The sequence below is a fragment of the Bufo gargarizans genome, chromosome 11, assembly GCF_014858855.1.
Source record: "Bufo gargarizans isolate SCDJY-AF-19 chromosome 11, ASM1485885v1, whole genome shotgun sequence".
NCBI classification, from domain to species: Eukaryota; Metazoa; Chordata; class Amphibia; order Anura; family Bufonidae; genus Bufo; species Bufo gargarizans.
In genome coordinates, this window is record NC_058090.1 from 24,466,263 (window position 1) to 24,487,394 (window position 21,132).

Sequence of the window (21,132 nt, forward strand, 5' to 3'; positions counted from 1 at the left end):
TATCAGATCACCCCCGCTGATCAGCTGTATGACGGGAAGGTGCACACATGCAGTCTTTCCTGCTCGCTGCTGCTATGTCTATGGCGACGACGACGACGAGAGAAGAAGGACGACGACGACGACGAGAGAAGAAGGACGACGACGACGACGACGAGAGAAGAAGGACGACGACGACGACGACGAGAGAAGAAGGACGACGACGACGAGAGAAGAAGGACGACGACGACGACGACGAGAGAAGAAGGACGACGACGAGAGAAGAAGGACGACGACGACGAGAGAAGAAGGACGACGACGACGAGAGAAGAAGGACGACGACGACGACGAGAGAAGAAGGACGACGACGACGACGAGAGAAGAAGGACGACGACGACGAGAGAAGAAGAAGGACGACGACGACGAGAGAAGAAGAAGGACGACGACGACGAGAGAAGAAGAAGGACGACGACGACGAGAGAAGAAGAAGTACGACGACGACGAGAGAAGAAGGACGACGACGACGACGAGAGAAGAAGGACGACGACGACGAGAGAAGAAGGACGACGACGACGAGAGAAGAAGGACGACGACGACGACGACGACGAGAGAAGAAGGACGACGACGACGACGACGACGACGACAGAAGACGACGACGACGACGACGAGAGAAGAGGACGACGACGACGACGAGAGAAGAGGACGACGACGACGACGACGACGACGACGAGAGAAGAAGGACGACGACGACGACGAGAGAAGAAGGACGACGACGACGAGAGAAGAAGGACGACGACGACGACGAGAGAAGAAGGACGACGAGGACGACGAGAGAAGAAGGACGACGACGACGAGAGAAGAAGGACGACGACGACGACGAGAGAAGGACGACGACGAGAGAAGAGGACGACGACGACGACGAGAGAAGAGGACGACGACGACGACGAGAGAAGAGGACGACGACGACGACGACGAGAGAAGAAGGACGACGACGACGACGACGAGAGAAGAAGGACGACGACGAGAGAAGAAGGACGACGACGAGAGAAGAAGGACGACGACGACGACGAGAGAAGAAGGACGACGACGACGACGACGAGAGAAGAAGGACGACGACGACGACGAGAGAAGAAGGACGACGACGACGACGAGAGAAGAAGGACGACGACGACGACGACGAGAGAAGAAGGACGACGACGACGAGAGAAGAAGGACGACGACGACGACGACGACGACGAGAGAAGAAGGACGACGACGAGAGAAGAGGACGACGACGACGACGACGACGAGAGAAGAGGACGACGACGACGACGAGAGAAGAGGACGACGACGACGAGGACGACGAGAGAAGAAGGACGACGAGGACGACGAGAGAAGAAGGACGACGAGGACGACGAGAGAAGAAGGACGACGAGGACGACGAGAGAAGAAGGACAACGACGAGAGAAGAAGGACAACGACGAGAGAAGAAGGACAACGACGAGAGAAGAAGGACAACGACGAGAGAAGAAGGACAACGACGAGAGAAGAAGGACAACGACGAGAGAAGAAGGACAACGACGAGAGAAGAAGGACAACGACGAGAGAAGAAGGACAACGACGAGAGAAGAAAGAGAGCACGTGCGCGCCTTCCCATCATAGAGCTGATAAGCAGGTGTGCTGGGTGGCAGACCCTCACCGATCTGATATTGAGGACTTATCCTGAGGATAGGTCATCAATATTAAAATCCAGGAGAACCCCTTTAAAGGATCACTAGAGGAAAAACTGGTGCCCAGTCTTTGCTTAGTGCATGTTCTCAGACTCTTTCAGACCCTTAGGCCATGCACGAGTCTTATCAGTTTTCCCTGGAGTGCCCCTTTACCAAAGCTGGACACAGTTCCCCCATATTGCTAGACCCACCTATTGCAGAGGACTAACTTTGTATGGGGGTAATTTGAAAGACCCCCTACATCTGTCATTTCAACATGGCCAAGTCCTTGTTCCCATGCGTAATAAGCTGGTGCAGCAGTCATGGCGCCCTGCGGTCTACGGGCTGAACACCTTCAGGGGAATTTTTATGATTGCATTTTACTAATTTCGGCCAAAAATTTTTTTTTTAACTTGGTCTTTATTTAAAATGTTCAGCCATTTCTCAGGCACAAGGGTTAGTCAGTCTGTTTGCAAGCTGTCAGTTTGTGTGTTCTTTGAATCCCGTCATCCGTTTGCTCATGTGCAGCCCTTATCTCTGATCTCCTGACCTCATAAGCACTCTATAGCACAATTCTTATCAAACTGATAAGAATATGGCTTAAATAAATGTTTAAGAGGCCAGGAGATCAGAGATAAGGACTACACATGAGCCAAAGGATGACAGGACTCAAAGAACACACAAAGTAACAGATTGCAGACAGACTGATTTTTTAACTCTTAGATCTCAGAAACAGCTGAATATTTTTTATTTAAATAAAGAACAATTAGAAAAAAAAATATTTGTAGCCCAAAAGGAGTAAATTTCAATCACTGCCTTAAGCTGAAACCATCGATGTTGTAATGGCCGCAGTCAGGACACATTTTGGGGACGGGTGCACCATACATACACATTAGACCGACCTTAATTACAGATTTACATGGTTGCAAAAATTGAGAAGTTACAGACATAGCTGGCACACGCTGCTCCACAAAATTGGCTGCCAGCCTGGTAAGTCCCCCCGCCCCCCCCCTTTCCAAATTGCATCATGTGATTTCTTACCCGGCCATGTGGGTTGTCCTGAAGCAGAACTTGCTGTAATGAGGGGGCCACCTCCTCCAGCTGCAGCATATGACAGAGGTCCGTCAGCTCTTCCTGTCCCAGAGACCCCGTGCCCGTGGTGTCAAAACTATCAAACAGCTCCTTGAGACGAGCTTCATACTGGTCCTGCTCCATCCCATAGCCACCACGGTGTCCTGGAACATAGAGGTTAGGCAGATTCAGAAACGTGCATGAATAATAATGGTATAATATTACAGCTGTGATGTCATCAATCAACATCTAACTGGAATTACACCCATTGTCGGCTCCTGTCCGACAGATCGCCCTGGGCAATAAGTCCGGTTTGAGGTTATTCAACTGGACAAGGACTCAGAAGAGGCTGAAAACTCGCCTGGACTTGTCCTGAGCTGCTCACAGCTGAAGGTTTGTTACAAGTGAAGCCAGTCTAGACAATCCTCAGCCAAACCCATTAGCTGCGCAACTCTCGCTCCTGGTCTGATAACTTGTTACAATGTATCCGTTTGGAGTCCAGACTGTTTAGATCACACAGGACTGCGCAGACTGGACACAAATGTATCAGGCTTTCAGCCTGGGGTCCGTTCACAGCAGTTTTTCTTAGGTAGAATTTTTTAAATGTGTTTCACACCAAAATCCACCTTTTAATAAAAAAAAGGTCCTGTTAATTTTAATGCAAAAATGCAGCGACGTTTATACAGCGCAGATTTTTCCACGCACAGATTCGGCTTTGCGGAGGACATGACTATTCAGCTGGAAAAAATGGTGGCCACACACAAATTAGCGAATTGAATGGGGCTTAATTCACGTACAGATTTGCAAAATGTATAAAAGGACTCGGCCTTGGATTTCTGCAACGGATTCCACCACAAATACAAGTACGGTTTTTCCAATGTACAGTTCTGATAGTCAACTCTTGCGAGCAGCGTTTCGGTTGCATATTGGCCAGTTACGTTGTGACGTCTTTTGTTTTGTACATAAACCCTCTGAATTTGTAAAGCGCTGCGGAATATGGTGGCGCTATATATTATAAATATTATTATTACTATTGTTACTATTAGGTTTGCAAGCAGAGTAAAGAATTAAAACAAAGTTGTATTAGAAAGATGCACAATAATTTCACATCCAGAAAACCTTCCGTATTCTGACCATGGACGCGGTGGCGTACTCCCAGCTGTCGCCAGTCAGTGAACGCTCACTATGCTAAATTATTTGACATGTATCTATGAAGGAATCAGCGGGTGGTCTGATCGGCACCCAATTACTAGTTTCTGCCCCATCGTACAATGTACACGTGAACAATCACACGTAAATCCGGTCTTCTGTAAATCACCTGGACAGAGCGGACTGACCTATATAATCTTTAACCGCCTATTTGTCATCAGGAAAATCCTAATCTTAAAATATCTGATAATCTGCACTCAATCCTGCTTAGCAACCTGGGCTGGCTGTGAAACACGGGCCCCAGACGAAACGTAGGAGGCCGAGGAGGGGTGGACACAGTGACAGACCCACTACTCGGCCACTATAGGGGCCCCAGTCATGGTAATATTGGGCATCTGCAATATTTTCTTACAGGAACGCCTGATCTCTTGGGATGGTTGCACAATGTTATTCTTGAGGGTGAATTTACACGCGGCGGATTTGTCGCAGAAAATGTTGCAGCTGCAAAGCAGTTCTGTTCATCTGGATGGAGTTGTTTCTGCATCAAGTGCATGGATTTTTTGCAATCCCAAGTCACGGGAATGTAACAGTTGCGCACGTTTCTGCCAGGCGTGAATACTTCGGGTGCGTCCACATGGGATGGGTCCTCTCTCTGCAGATTCTTGAGAGTGGAAAACCAGCAGCGTATCTGCCGGTAATAATTCCACAGCAGCAAATGGTGCGGTTTGCAGCAGATTTACCCTCCTGCATCTCAAAGGGTGAAACCCGCAGCATAATTGGAAATGCAGTGAATTTCAAATCTGCACCGCGGGTCGTTCTGTGCGGATTCTGGTGCTGACATTTTCTCCAGTGTGTGAATTTGTTAAAGGGGTTGGCTCATCTCACACACTAGTGGCGTATCGCTAGGATATGCCACCAAAAGGGGTGTGACCAACACCTGTCCCCAAAGTGAACAAGGGTGCACCACGCAAACGCGGCCGCCGTCCATTTACTTCTACGGGAGTGCTGAAAACAGCTGTGCACCAGCTCAACTATTTCCAGAACTCCCATAGGAGGTGAATGGAGAGGTGGTTGCACTTGCTCGGTGCAACCTCATTTATTTCTATGGGAGTTCCGGAAATAGCCAAGCACGCTCGCTCAGCTCTTTTCTGAACTCCCATACAAGTGACTAGCGAGCACGCCACGCATGCATGATGTACTCTTCTTCTCTTTGGGGGGGGGGGGGGAGGGGGGGGGCACGATTCTTGAGATAGTGTTTTATTCGCAATGCAGAGGTTGAAATCACTGTGGAATTCCAGCAGATACGGTGCGGATCTTCTTCTGCAGTGGACGCACCAGTCCGGAGGTCCCCTTTCTTAGGCCTCTTTCACATGAGCGACATGGAATGTGTCAGGGTCCGTCCAGTGGAAACCAGTGGTTTTGCATGCACGTTGAATCAGTTTTGCACGTTCAGCGTTTCCAATTTTTCGGACGGATTGAATCTGTTTTTGCATCAATTTTTCACGCACGTAACAGTAACACTCAGCATGTCCTAGCAACCATTAGTGAAAAATGCACTGTATCCGAATGCCTTCCGTTTTTTCACGCATGCCCCATTCATTTCTAAGGGGGCCAGGGCTGCATGAAAAACGCACAATATAGAACACGCTGCGATTTTTGATAAACAATGCTCGCGTGCACAGACGCAGTGAAACGGATCACATCCAGACAGAAAACTCGCTTGTGCATGAGCCCTACTGCTAATCTGACACATGACCGTGTTTTTTGTCCGGATCTGATCCGCAATTTCTGCCGATCGGAGGCGGACCCATTCACTTCAACAGGGCCGTAAAAAGATGCAGACAATAGACTGTGCGCATCCGTATGTACGTTCTGCTGCACCAGCAAGAAAATAGAGCGTGTCCTATACATGTCCGTTTTACGGACAAGGATAGGACTGTATCTGTGTTTTGCAGATCCACGATTTGTGGACCACAAAATCAGCTACGGTCATGTGGATGAGCCTTCAAGTGATAAACTGCGTTCGTGCGGACCACCGCTCTGCTTCTCAAGACTCCTGAGTAGCACATTTGCTTCCTATGGCCTCATGCACACAACCGTTTTTGTGGTCCGCATCTGAGCCGCTTGGGTGCGCACCCATTTACTTCAATGGGGCCGCAAAAGATGCGGACAGCACTCCGTGTGATGTCCGCACCCGTTGCACCGTTCCGTGGCCCCGCAAAAAAAAAAATATATATAACATGTCCTATTCTTGTCCGTTTTGCAGACAAGAATAGGCATTTCTACAATGGGCCGCCCGTTCTCTTCCGCAAATTGCGGAAGACACACAGGCGGTTTCCGTTTTTTGCAGATCCGCGGTTAGCGGACGGCAAAAAACGGCACAGTCGTGTGCATGAGGCCTATTGCAGCGATACATCCCTGCCACCCAGTTATCACTGCAAAGCTAGGAGTACGTGCCTTTCCATCATCAGGAAAGCCGGGTTACAACCTATGTAGGAGCGGGCATGACAGTCGTATGGATCCACCCAGCTTTCCTAGACACAAGGAACTGCAGAATAGAATGTTTTTTTGCTACAGACTTGACAGAAGAGGAGCACAAGGACTGGCACATACTGGGGATCTTACAGAAGATATGTGGAGGTGGCCACACCGATGCCTTCTTCCCTAGGTCATAATTTTCTTCGGCGGCGTCCATTTTTTAATAACAGGATAGTTTTTCTCATCTTTGTGAGGTTTTATGCCCCTTTAAAAGGGTCAGGTGGATGGCATTTCAAGGGTTAACGCGATCAACGCCAGTAAAGATGATCAGCGGTTCCTCACTCGCTCCCCCTATGGTTACACGACGCAGCCCTGTGCCAGCGAGACTTGAGTGCCCGCCAGCGCGCACAATGTAATTAGCGATCACGATTAAGTCATTGTCCTGAAATAGCCGCCTCTTTGTCTAACGTCATTGTCACCGGCAGATACAAAGTAACCAGTTCATTCTTCTGTCCCGGCCATTGGCGGAGGCTTAATGTAATAATTAGTAACCAAATGCCAAACAAAGCAGGAATATTTACCGAAAACGTCGCCCCCATCCATGAAGGATTTACACTAAACAGGGGAGGATGGTGTCCCCCATTTCTTGGGGGGGGGGGGTGGTAAATTTACAGGCTGTATAGGATTAGAAAAATGTGTGGTTTCCGCCATTCCTGTCCATAGCTTTAGTGCGGTTTATAGATCAGCCTCATTCACTTCAATAGAATTGAGCCGCAATACCAAGTGCATCCTGTGCATGGGGGAGGCACTGTTCTCAAAAGAAAGCAGCCATGTTTAATAATTCTTGAAAAACACCTTTACTAGTATATAATCACCCGTCTATAGGGGCCACAGACCTAGGAATACCAATAACGCACCCACACTAGGGCCACCAAGTCACCCCCCCAGTGCTAACAAGAACTCCGCCAACCAATCAGCAGGCACTATAATATAGTTCTCTCCTGCAAGCTACACGTGGCTATATGCAATAACATAGGGGCACATGAAGCCCGACCCAATCCAACAATGCCACCGGGATGACCAAGGCCCAAGACTATCAGAACTTCCTGATGCTCCTGTGTGACCCGGATATGATGAGGTCTGTCTGTAGAGGTGAAGAAGAATGTCTCATTCACTGACAGCAAGCAGAGATTGCAAAAACAGTGAGGAATCGAAACAAAGTCTATCATAAAAAGCCTCAGACACACAGATGTCTTTTAGGCTATATGCACACGACCGTTGTGTGTTTTGCGGTCCCCAAATTGCGGATCGGCAAAACATGGAGGCGTCCGTGCGCATTCCGTAATTTGCGGAACGGCACAGACAGCCTTTATTATAACTGCCTATTCTTGTCTGCAAAGCGCGGACAAGAATAGGACGTTATTTTTTTTTGCGGTCCACGGAACGGAGCAACAGATGTGGGCAGCACGTGAAGTGCTGTCCGCATCTTTTGCGGCCCCATTGAAGTGAATGGGCACGCATTCGATCCACCAAAACTGCGGCTCGGATGAGGACCAAAACAACGGCCGTGTGCATGTAGCCTTAGGCCTCATGCACACAACTGTTCAGGTTTTTTTTGCGGTCCACAAACTGCAGATCTGCAAAAAACAAAAGCCGTCCGTGTGCCTTCTACAATTTGCGGAACGGAATGGGTGGCCCATTGTAGAAATGCCTATTCTTGTCCGCAAAACGGACAAGAATAGGACAGGTTAATATATTTTTTGCGGGGCCACGGAACAGAGCCACAGATGCGGGCAGCACACGGAGTGCCGTTCGCATCTTTTGCGGCTCTATTGAAGTGAATAGGTCCGCACCCGAGCCGCAAAATCTGCAGCTCGGATGCGGACCAGAACTACGGCTGTGTGCACGAGGCCTTAATCAGGAACACTGAAGCGAAGGTTTATGAGCCGCACACAACACCCTCGTTGTTTCCTCCGCCCCGGGGCGAGACGGGGAAGGTGCATGTGAAATCCTGTGACTTGGTCGTAGGAACAGAAAGGTCCCGAGCCATAAATAAGAGGAACTGTGAGAAAGTTTCCACCTTATCCCTTCTCTCCATGCACCATTCTGACTGTTCCTTCTACTCCAGTCACATCCAAAGCTGCACCCACTGTACAGATCTCCTGTGCCATTCTGGAGCAGACATCCCCCATATCATAGCATTTTCTGGATTACCGGTCCGATCGCTCTTCCCGATTATCGGCCATTAGACGTCGCACTGAACCCAACACTCCGCCATTGCCCCCCTCCCCCCCAAAGGCGACTCTTCCGTGCATATTGCCAAATTTTACGCTCCACATCAATTAGAGGCACATGACAACAAGCGCCCCGCGCTACGAGCACAAACAAGCCCTGCAGCATCAAACATTTATGGAGACAGCAATTTTCTTTGCATAAATGGCATTTGCAGAAATTAGAAACCAACAGGAGGGTTCAGCAATGGCGGACACGAGCGGAATAGAAATGAAGGCATTACGGGGGGCTGCTGCTCACATCGGCTGGTACGGGGGGGCTTCCTGCCAACTACAGGCGTATCCAGGTCACTGGAAACCTGGCGGTAATCTCAGGGGCTTCGTCAGCTGCAGGCTTTGTGCTGGTGACTAAACTGCGCATGTGACCGGCCCTTTAATGCTACAGCCATCAGCCAGTACTATTTAAAGGGGGACTCCCACCGCAGGACCCTCTCCTGTCTCCACCAGTATCCTAGGTTTCCTAACTCCCGCTGATATCAATCGCTCCTTTAGGGCACTGGTCGGGGTCCCAGTTGGTAGAACGCCCCTACATGGTGGAGACCAGCTTTTGATTATAGTTTAAAGGGGTCCTCAGACTGGTGGCTGCGTCTGGTACTGCAACTCTGGCTGCTCCTGTGTAAACTATATGAGCACAGTGGCCCCTTCCTGGTGCTGGAGGTCGGGCCCTGGCAGATCATACAACAGTGAAGGCTAGCCATGTTTGATCCCAGAGAACCCCTTTAATAAACACAACAGTGAGGGGGGTGGGCACATTTCTGGCTATGGGGGCTGTCGTGTGGACATTGACATTCAGTGGGATTGGCCCCTTGCAGTCATGGAGATCGGGGGGAACATACAGGAGACTAAGGTGTAAAGGGGCTCATCGACAGGACAAAGTCATGGCATAGGGGGCGGTATACAGAGCGGAGGCCCCTGCTGTAGAGTCGTAGTCCCTTAGTGTGCCGCCATATATAATATGTGAACCAAACAAAGCTTCCGAGTACAACATCTCAGCATCCCATGGGACACGCCATGAAAAAACCGCCATATGGCTCCGTATAGTAGAGACACCTGGCCTTACCCTTAGAGACACCTATACACATGCACACTCGGCCAAGATGGGAGCGGGCTGCAGACAGACACCTCTGCCAGCACCTTATCCACTGAAAACAAAAAGATTAGGCCTGCTGAAAGCCATCAGCCTGATCTTTAGGGCCCCATAGATCGCCGTCTGGCCCCCCTGCAGTTGGCGGGTTCGGCCGATCTACCTAACCCCTTGCACTCCAGCTGTGGTGAAACGAAGACTCCTAGCATGCAAACTTGGTTGGCTGTTTTTGGAATTCCCATGGAAGTGAATGGAGCATGCTGGGAGTTGTAGTTTCACCACAGCTGGAGGTTGCCGACCCCTGGTCTACATGCATGAGGGGAAGCAAAAGACAAAACCGCGCCTGTGTGAACATTTTTGAAGCAAGCTGGATGACCATGGTGCTAATTCTGCAGAAGAGCAGCTCTGGAGCACAAACTGCAGCCCTGCGATTTGTTATCAGGACAGAGGGGTATTCTGCAGAAGAGCAGCTCTGGAGCACAAACTGCAGCCCTGCGATTTGTTATCAGGACAGAGGGGTATTCTGCAGAAGAGCAGCTCTGGAGCACAAACTGCAGCCCTGCGATTTGTTATCAGGACAGAGGGGTATTCTGCAGAAGAGCAGCTCTGGAGCACAAACTGCAGCCCTGCGATTTGTTATCAGGACAGAGGAGTATTCTGCAGAAGAGCAGCTCTGGAGCACAAACTGCAGCCCTGCGATTTGTTATCAGGACAGAGGGGTATTCTGCAGAAGAGCAGCTCTGGAGCACAAACTGCAGCCCTGCGATTTGTTATCAGGACAAAGGAGTATTCTGCAGAAGAGCAGCTCTGGAGCACAAACTGCAGCCCTGCGATTTGTTATCAGGACAGAGGAGTATTCTGCAGAAGAGCAGCTCTGGAGCACAAACTGCAGCCCTGTTATCAGGACAGAGGGGTGATACTGACAATGCCCTGCCCCCACACAAATATTCAGCTTATTACAGATCCCCGCCCCTAACAATGGCTGTAAGGACCAAATTACCGTCTACGTTTAAAGCTAAATTATCCGAAGCGTTTTCCCTACAAATGGAAGCATTGCAAGCGATTTACCCCCTCGGCAGCCGAGGCCCAAACAGCAAAACAAACAGATGCTAATAGCGGCGAATTATACCGCCATCTCGTGAATATTTAAAACCCTGAAGAATATGAATGGCGGATCAAAAAAAAAAAAAAAAGTCTAAATAATCATCAACTGAATATTTATAGCCAATAATTGCAAACCGCGCAGAGACGGGAGGCGTCCGCCGCAGCAATTAGTCAGATTTAAGAGCTTCGAGGGACGCAACAAAAATATCTAATTACCGAATGGATAAAAAGTGTCAATAAAAGGAAAATATTGTCACATGGAACAATAAGCAGATCGCTCCGGGGAGATGGCAGATCGCGGATACGTTCCCGATTACCAGGTAATATCATGGTGGGTTGTCTTAAAGGGGTTGTCCAGGATTATTTTAATTCTTCCAGATACAGCGCCACTCTTATCTAGTGTCGGTGTCTGGTATTGCAGCCATTTAGGTGATAAGTGATTATTGGAACCCCCACTGATCACTAGAATGGGGGGAGTGTCCCTCCTCACTGCACGACCACAGTGAGGAGCGGTTTGAATGAAGCGGTGGTCACACACGCTCTGCAACATGATGGAGACGGCAGAGTAGAGTTATCCGCTGTTTCGTCTCCAAGCACGACCACTGCTTCGTTCTAATCTCTACTCATAGAAGTACTGCTTGGGACCCCCATTTCAGTCTTCAATAGGAGCCCTAGTGCTGGGGCCCCCTGTGATGAGCCATTTATCACCGATCCTATGGAAAGCAATAAATGTCCATTGTGGAAACATCCTACTGCAATACCAGAAAGAGTCACCAGACAAGGACGGCGCGGTGGGGGTGGGCTGAGCACGTAGCTGGGGTGATCAGGAGAGCTGCAGCAAAAAGGACACACCTCTTAGGCCTCATGCACACAAACGTATTTTCTTTCCGTGTCCGTTCCGTTTTTTTGCGGACCATATACGGAACCATCCATTTCAAGGGGTCCAAAAATGGAAGTTACTCCGTGTGCATTCAGTTTCCGTATGTCTGTATTATTGTCCGCATTACGGACAAGGATCGGACTGTTCTATTAGGGGCCAGCTGTTCAGTTACGCAAAATACGGAATGCACACAGACATCATCCGTATTTTTTGCGGATCCGTTTTTTGCGAACAGCAAAATACATACGGTCGTGTGCACGAGGCCTTAAGCTGCAGCAGAAGGGACACAGGCCTTGAGCTGTCAGCTTGAATCTAGCAGAGCAATGAATGGGGAGATCTGTGGATCCACGTGAGGTCCAGGGCTGGTTCTAGCTTTGTTAGAAAGAGATTGCCATCTCCTATGTGATGTCCGATTTTCATTTTTTTAATTCGTCATGGGACAATCCGTTTAAGTAGTCCTACATCTGTAGAGGATGCAGCATAGTCGCTGTAAGGTCAGCTGTGCAATCAATGGTTCAATGGACACGTATAGGATCTGCAGCGGTGTGAATGGCGCTCTCACAGCCAGGGCCGTCTTTGGCAGAGGGCAAAAGGGGCAGCTTCCTCTTGAGCCCCGCTGGCCACTGCCCACAGATTCAATGACAAAGTGACATGCCGGGGGGGCGGTCCGCCCCGGGTGTCAGGCTGTCAGCTTCAAAGGGGGGGTGCTGCCATGTCTGTCTGCCTGCGGGCAGCAAACTGTGAGAGAGCGAGAGCTGTGATTCTTTTAGGAGAAAGGACCTTTGATGACATCACCATGTGACCAGTAACATAGCGATATTACTGGTCACATGACTATGAGGTAATCAAAGGTCCTCTTTCTCTACCAGGAGTGTTGCTGCAGGAGAAGTTTGCCAGAATTGTGGAGCTTTTTTTGTGAATATTACATCAGGAAAAGGTGACAGGGGCTGTTATACTAATATACTGTAAGCTACTGTATACTGTGGGGGGTGCTGTATACTACAGGGTGCTATACTGCATACTGTGGGGGGTCCTGTATACTATAGGGTGCTATACTGCATACTGTGGGGTGCTGTATACTACAGGGCGCTATATACTGTGGGGTGCTATACTGCATACTGTGGGGTGCTATATACTATAGGGTGCTATACTGCATACTGTGGGCTGCTGTATACTATAGGGTGCTATACTGCATACTGTGGGGTGCTATACAACACTAGGGTGAGCCGAGCCCCGGTCTCCTTCCTGAACTGCGGAGCGGTGCCCACTTCCAGCCCAGAGCACTGATCCTGAGCTGCTAGAGTCTTCAGAACTGGAAGTATTCACAGTCATTTGCTGTAAGCTATATTATATATATATATATTACTTGTTTGTTTGTTTTTGTGTGTGTTGTGGTGGAGGGCGTGATTGCCTGCGAGAGTGCGATAAGGCGGGATCCAGGGGGCCCAAGTAAATTCTTGCCCAGAGTCCAATCAATATTAAAGACGGCCCTGCTCACAGCCCAATGAAATGTATTAATACCACTGACGCATACCGCCGTCTATATCCCAGATGAACCAGCCAATCCAGTCACAAGAGAGAACACCAAGCAGCGGTATGGCGGTACCCGTCACTGTCTAGCACTGGTATTATGCAAAAAAAATAAAAAATACGTGCATTACCCTCTTCTGTCCAGACAGCTCATGTGTCCTGCACCACCATACCAGTCCGTGCGTCCAGTACTGAAGCTCAGCTCCACTGAAGTGAATGCAATACCACATGTGGCCATGCTTTTCTAATGCTGCTAAAGTTAGTTTTGTGGCACAAGATCCGAACTCCCCCAAACGTAACTTCTGGCTCTAGTTCCAAAAAATCTGCACCATAAACCACGTGTGAATGCAGTGCTATAGTGTGACCCCAGAACGCGTCAGTCACAGAACGGGCAGACAACAGCGGCAGTGGAGATGCAGCCACCAACAGGCGGTGTCACTAGTGAGATGATCCATATGTATACATGATAGGCGGCGCCATGTGACTGCCGCTGCTCTCAGGTTTACAGACACTGTGGCCATTAGAAATAATCCAGGAATCCTGCCCCCGCCCCGCAGTTTGCAAGACACCTGCTTGCTTTTAGCAAGTGGAAACATTCGTACAGACTACACAATTCTCTCAGCTGAAGGTTTGGCGCAATCGCATCAAGTCTAGACAATCTTCTGCAACTTTCTAACATTCTCCGGGGTTTAACTCAACCATTTTCAAGACGTCTGCTTGCTGTCGGTGAGTGGAAACATTTCCATAAAAGGACGACAACCCACACATGCTAAATAATTCTCACAGCTGAAGATTTGGCACAATATTATGCAGTCTAGACAATACTTTGTGAGGATAGCACCTCACAGCTCATCTCTCTCGTGTGAAGAGTGTTTGCTACTATGTACCAGTGCAGCACGAGCGGAGGAGCCCTAATGTATGATCTGTAACCGAGCTCCCCACCGACTACTGGACAACAGCGCTACCTCCGCAGCTCCTCCCCGGCCTGTGTAGCAAACTCTCAGCTGTGACCAGGCCGAGGTGCATAATGTTTTGTGAACCTCTGGATGTAAACAGTAATGTGTTCATTCACTGACAGCAAGCAAAGAGCATGAAAACGGTGAAGAAATGAAACAAATATTAGAAAAATGCAGGACTTATTGCTGCGTCCAGACAGTTTTTCATAAATCTGACAACTTGAGATCGCCTCGGATGAACACCACAAAAATAAAAAATAAATCCAACAATTCAGAACATCCGGTAATCCAGCGCGCGGAGACTCGTGCCGCGTAATCTGTAACTCACGTCTGCCTTTTTCAAGAGCCCATATGAAGTCACCCAGGTTAAGCCGGTTGGGGGGGGGGGGGCGAGCCATCTCGCCAGCCCCAGACTTTATTATGGTCTCCAAATTGGCTTACCGCAATCCCGTTAGTTATAAAGCGCCGGTATATTACGCCGCACGGAACAATCGCTACCATTATCCGGCCCCCAGCAGAGGTTACAGTCTAATATCCTGACCCGCCGCAGTCCGGTCAACCAATTAACCCTTTATTAGACCATAAATTCACACAAGCTCAGCCTCCTTGTCAACAGTCCTTTACAAAAAATGGGAGGCATGTCGCAGACTACAACGCGTAGTCGGGTCATACATGGCAACGTAATTATGCTTATAGATTCCTTAAAGGGTTAAACTGAAAAAATTAATAAAAATAAAGTACTATTAAAAAAAGTGTCTTATATTTGTTCAATGAAGACATGGATAATTAACAACCAAAATGGCCGCCATTACACCTCCTGGGAAGGGTTGACACAAGCTTTCCCCCACTGCTGAAAACCATATTAGATGCGATAAGAACCTGTTCACATTTTGAACTCTGGAAAAGCTGATGGCCCTTGTAGGCCCCATTTACACACAGGAGCCGAGCTCTGAAATGCTCTGTGGCCCATAGCAACCAATCACAGCGCAGCTTTCATTTCTCAGGAGCACAACAAGAGATGAAAGCTGCTCTGTGATTGGTTGCTAGGGGCAACAGGCACTTTCTCTTTCAGTCAGTTTTGTCTGCGATTATGTTAAGTTGTTCAGTTTTTTTTCGCGCGAGTGCAATGCGTTTTTCACGTCTGTGCTAAAAAATAAATAAATAAAGGTTTACTAACAACATCTAGCAACCATCAGTGAAAAAACGCACTACATCCGCACTTGCTTGCGGATGCAATGCGTTTTTCACTGAAGCCTCATTTACTTCTATGGGGCCAGGGCTGCGTGAAAAACGCAGAATATAGAACATGCTGCGATTTTCACGCTCATGTACACAGACCTATTGAAATGAATGCGTCAGGATTCAGTGCGGGTGCTAGGAGTTCACGTCACGCATTGCACCCGCGCGGAAAACTTGCTCGTGTGAAAGGGGCCTTAAAAAAAAAAATTGGGCGATTTAGGAGGCTTTTTTTTTGTGCCAAGACCAAGGGCTCGTTCACATGACCGTGTGAAGCCTGTGCCCGTGCTGTGGAACACAAATTGCGGTCCTCAATGCATGGGCACCGACCGCGGCCCAGCCGCATGGGGATCGTGGACCCATTCACTTGAATGGGTCCGTGATCCCTCCGTTCCGCAAAAAGATAGAACATGTTCTATTTTTTTGCGGTGCGGAGGCACGGAACGGAACCCCAGGAAGCACTCCGTAGGGTTCCATTCCGCATCTCCGGATTTGCGGACCCATTGAAGTGAGTGCAGTCCGCAATACAGCAACGGGCAGCACCCGTTCGTGTGATTGAGCCCCAATACTGTGTGTGAACTAGCCCTTACGGGGTCAGCCATACTTTGTCACCCATCTTTCCACAGAACAGAAGCCCTTGGACACAAACATCACAGGCCTGAAATCTGCCCCGTTCCCGCAGTACAGACAAGCGAGGGTGGCGACCGCCGTGCCCATGGCAGCGCAGCATGAACCGTGTTGGATACAGGCCCCTGGAGAGGATAATCGGGGCCACAGTCACTCCCTAGAGAGACAAAGTCATGCAGCGGCTCCCCTAGCAACGGAGCGATGCTCCGGAGAACCACAACAAGGCCGAGAGCGGCAACACAAACATTACACGCCCCGCCCGAGGAGCACAGGGCTTAATTACAGGCACTAAAGCCGTTGTCAGGGGCTCAGCGGACTGTCTCTGCTGCAGGTAACCCGAATATAGAGGAGCGGCACGAAGCGTGTCAAAGGGCGTCCTTCACCGATCCACAGAGATCAGCGGCAACGCACCGGCATTAAAGGGAAACACACTATTTAAAAGGGGGTCGCATGGAACTCTATAAGCACTAAAGTGAACGGCGCAGAGTTGTAATGCCGAGGATAGCTGTGGCGCCGCAGCGATCTGCCCCCGAGACCGCCAGTAACCAGCTGATTTTGCCATCAGCGACAGCTGCTATGGGGGATGTTAAAGGGGTTGTCCGATGAGAAGTTTGGGATGTTGCTTAGCAACAGGCAGCATCCTCTGTAGGTGACACAGATCTCACGCCTGATGCTGGGTGGAAGATCAGCGGTGTCCAACCTGTGACTCTCAAAACTACAAATCCCAGCATGCCCCAGAAGCCCATGACCATCAGGGCATCCTGGGAGTTGTAATTTTGCAACCTGGTTCAGGGCTCATTCACACAGCTGTAAAAAGCATTGTGCAATCCGCAAAATGCGGAGCCGCAGAACACAGATACCGGCCGGGTGCATGGCGACATTTTTTTTTCTTCTCCTGCAGAAACGTCCTATCCTTGTCTGCAAAGCGGGGAATGGGAAATGTCCTATTTTTTTGCATTGAGATGAATGGGTCAGCGCCCAATCCGTAAAAAACGCAGATTGGATGTGGGCTGAAACTGCGGCCGTGTGCACGAGGCCTCACAGTGTGCTGAAAATAGCGGAGGTCTGAGCAAGGAATCTCATCATCCACAAGCCCGGGCAACGAGACACCTCCTGCCTGGTGACGGCTGTTTCCCCCCGGGCAGAGAGCCGGCACATGACAGCCTGCAGGGGCGTGTTCAGACCGCCAGCCGCCCCGAGCCGTCCCGCACCCAGGACACAAGCAGGTATTCACTGCAAAATAAAAATCTGACATTTCATTGTTCTATCTGTTCCTGGAAAAGCTGGGTGGCAATCAGTGGCTGCCGTCACCTCTGGTCTCAGCTGTGCGCGCTCACTCCCCATATACCTACCCCTGAGACTTCACGGAAAGCTGCGTCACCCATTTGTTGTCACCCAGCTTTCCCAGTCTCCTGAACGATACAGTTGCCTGGTTATTTGTTGTCACCCAGCTTTCTCAGACAGAGATAGACAAACAAGAAGGGTGAACAGCTGCAACCACTGAGCGGAGGCTCCGGCCGCGCAATCACCGGGCCCTGGTCAGCGCTGATTGCAAAGACCCCCAGGTGTAATTAAGAGTTCAGCCTCATTAGCAGGGGGCGGAGCCTGTGACCACATGTCACAACATGCAAAACCCAAAAATCCTGACCCCCCCAATTAAATACCAGGTGCAAGAACCACATCAGTGCCCTGTGTGAAGCATTTAACCAGTTCAGTACCAACGGGCAAGTAACCAGGTCAGTACCATCCAGGGCACTAGTCAAGGGGCAAGTAACCAGGTCAGTACCATCCAGGGCACTAGCCAAGGGGCAAGTAACCAGGTCAGTACCATCCAGGGCACTAGTCAACGAGCGCATAACCAGATCAGTACCAACGGGCAAGTAACCAGGTCAGTACCATCCAGGGCACTAGCCAAGGGGCAAGTAACCAGGTCAGTACCATCCAGGGCACTAGCCAAGGGGCAAGTAACCAGGTCAGTACCATCCAGGGCACTAGCCAAGGGGCAAGTAACCAGGTCAGTACCATCCAGGGCACTAGCCAAGGGGCAAGTAACCAGGTCAGTACCATCCAGGGCACTAGCCAAGGGGCAAGTAACCAGGTCAGTACCATCCAGGGCACTAGCCAAGGGGCAAGTAACCAGGTCAGTACCATCCAGGGCACTAATCAAGGGGCACCTAACCAGGTCAGTACCATGCAGGGCACTAATCAAGGGGCACCTAACCAGGTCAGTACCATGCAGGGCACTAATCAAGGGGCACCTAACCAGGTCAGTACCATGCAGGGCACTAATCAAGGGGCACGTAACCAGGTCAGTACCATCCAGGGCACTAGCCAAGGGGCACGTAACCAGGTCAGTACCATCCAGGGCACTAGCCAAGGGGCAAGTAACCAGGTCAGTACCATCCAGGGCACTAGCCAAGGGGCAAGTAACCAGGTCAGTACCATCCAGGGCACTAATCAAGGGGCACCTAACCAGGTCAGTACCATGCAGGGCACTAATCAAGGGGCACCTAACCAGGTCAGTACCATGCAGGGCACTAATCAAGGGGCACCTAACCAGGTCAGTACCATGCAGGGCACTAATCAAGGGGCACCTAACCAGGTCAGTACCATGCAGGGCACTAATCAAGGGGCACCTAACCAGGTCAGTACCATGCAGGGCACTAATCAAGGGGCACCTAACCAGGTCAGTACCATGCAGGGCACTAATCAAGGGGCACCTAACCAGGTCAGTACCATGCAGGGCACTAATCAAGGGGCACCTAACCAGGTCAGTACCATGCAGGGCACTAATCAAGGGGCACCTAACCAGGTCAGTACCATCCAGGGCACTAGCCAAGGGGCACGTAACCAGGTCAGTACCATCCAGGGCACTAGCCAAGGGGCACGTAACCAGGTCAGTACCATCCAGGGCACTAGTCAAGGGGCACGTAACCAGGTCAGTACCATCCAGGACACTAGTCAAGGGGCACGTAACCAGGTCAGTACCATCCAGGGCACTAGTCAAGGGGCACGTAACCAGGTCAGTACCATGCAGGGCACTAGTCAAGGGGCACGTAACCAGGTCAGTACCAAACAGGGCACTAGTCAAGGGGCACGTAACCAGGTCAGTACCATCCAGGACACTAGTCAAGGGGCACGTAACCAGGTCAGTACCAACCAGGGCACTAGTCAAGGGGCACATAACCAGGTCAGTACCATCCAGGGCACTAGTCAACAAGCGTATAACCAGATCAGTACCAAACAGGGCACTAGTCAAGGGACACTTAACCAGGTTAGTGCCCTCTATTAAGCATTTATCCACAAGGCCTGTGACCAGTTCTGTGCCACCCGCTCTGTATTGCAGCACAGCGATGCCCTGTTTGCACCAAGAAACACTTAACCAATTCAGTGCCAGTCACTTTTCTGCATGTTAGCTCAGCAATGCCCCCTGCCAGGCAGGCTCTGTGCCCGCTGCGCTGCATTAAACACTTCACTTCCAAAAAAAAAACATGTACAATCCCAGCAACCAGACAGATGGGCACAGCAGGCACCGGGTCTGCCCTCCTAGTGACCATCCAGAACATGGAGCCTGGTCACCAGGACAGGATGCCACAAGCCCCCAGCCCGCTACTTACCCCAATAGTCACTGTGTCTGCAGGGCTCTCATTGTGGGGTGCTGAGGGGCACAGGGAGATGCCAGCTCCCCGAGCTCTGCTCTGATACTGAGAGGTTTGAATGGTTTGGTACAGGAGGGGGAGGGGGAGGGGATGTGACGCGGACAGGCGTCAGATATACACAGAGGCCGGAGAATGGACCAGGCGCCCTCTGGAGGCCGACACTGGTCACTACAGCGCTGGGAAATGCATACAATGTAACAAATGGAATATTTACAAATATTGATGTTTTTTATTATGTTACTATTATTATACACCTATATTAAAATATAGTGAACAGTGGGGACGGGTACAGATGTGAGGGAAAATCTCGGTGCAGCGCTACCACATAAATGTATAAAATGATTCATATACATAGCATTTTATCAGAGGAGACGTCTATAATCACGTCAGTCTCCGTGCAGACTGATGAACCTTTAGAACTTGTGCGGAAAATCCTCCGCATTAGGCCTCATGCACGCGACTGTTGTTTTGGTCCGCATCTGAGCCGCAGTTTTTGCGGCTTGGATGCAAACCCATTCACTTCAATAGGGCCGCACTCCGTGTGCTGTCCGCATCCGTTATTCCATTCCGTGGTCAGCAAAGAACAAGAATAGGCAGTTATATCAATGGCTGTCTGTGCCGTTCTGCAAATTGCGGAACGCACATGGACGCCTTCCGTGTTTTGCGGACCGCAAAACACACAACGGTTGTGTGCACGAGGCCTTATGCAGTAGCAGCAAAGCGGATGAAATTTCACAAAATTTGCACAGATACTGGATTTTAATTCCACAGAATGTCATTTAGGGCTCCTGCCTCCTGCACACGACTGTAAAACACGGATACCAGCCGAGTGCCTGCCGCCATGTTTTTTTTCCCCTGCATAAATGTCCTATCCTTGTCCACAAAACGGATAAGAATAGGACATGTTCTATTTTTTTGTGGGGCCAGTGGAACGGACTTACGGATGCGGACAGCACACGGCTGTGCTTTCCGCATGTTTTGCAGCCCCATTGAAGTGAATGGGTCCGCATCTGATCCGCAAAAAAATGGATGCGGACAGAATGTATGGCCGTGTGTTGTGCATTTCTATATCGGATTTCATCCTTTGCAATGCAAGAGCTCGAATTCGTGGCCAATCCTCAGCAAAGTCCGAGTCAAAATCCGCATGTAACTCGTGCAGATATTTTTACGACATTTTACGACTTATGTGGACATAGGGCTCATGCACACGGCCGCTACGTGCATTGGGGACCACAACTTCAATTGTTTCATGATCCGTCCGCACCGCAAAAAATAGAACATGTTGTATTTTTTTGCAGTGCGGAGGCAAAGGTTACGGAGTGCTTCCGTGGGGATCCGTGCCTCCGTTCCGCACCACGCCTTTCGGATTGTGGACCAATTTAAGTGAATGGGTCCGCACCCGT

The 21,132-nt window shown here is 50.0% G+C and overlaps 1 protein-coding gene across 1 annotated transcript in view; it reads right to left on the reverse strand.

Moving 5' to 3' along the window:
• Nucleotides 1-19,809, reverse strand: part of NIN (ninein) — an 88,622-nt gene extending 68,813 nt beyond the window's left edge. The window contains exons 1-2 of the mRNA XM_044272724.1: nt 19,688-19,809; nt 2,706-2,899 (exon numbers count right to left, since the gene is read on the reverse strand). Of these exons, the coding sequence (XP_044128659.1) occupies nt 2,706-2,879 (174 nt within the window). The 5' untranslated portion in view covers nt 2,880-2,899; nt 19,688-19,809. The remainder of the gene's footprint in view (nt 1-2,705; nt 2,900-19,687) is intronic.
• Between the last annotated feature and the right edge of the window lie 1,323 nt (nt 19,810-21,132).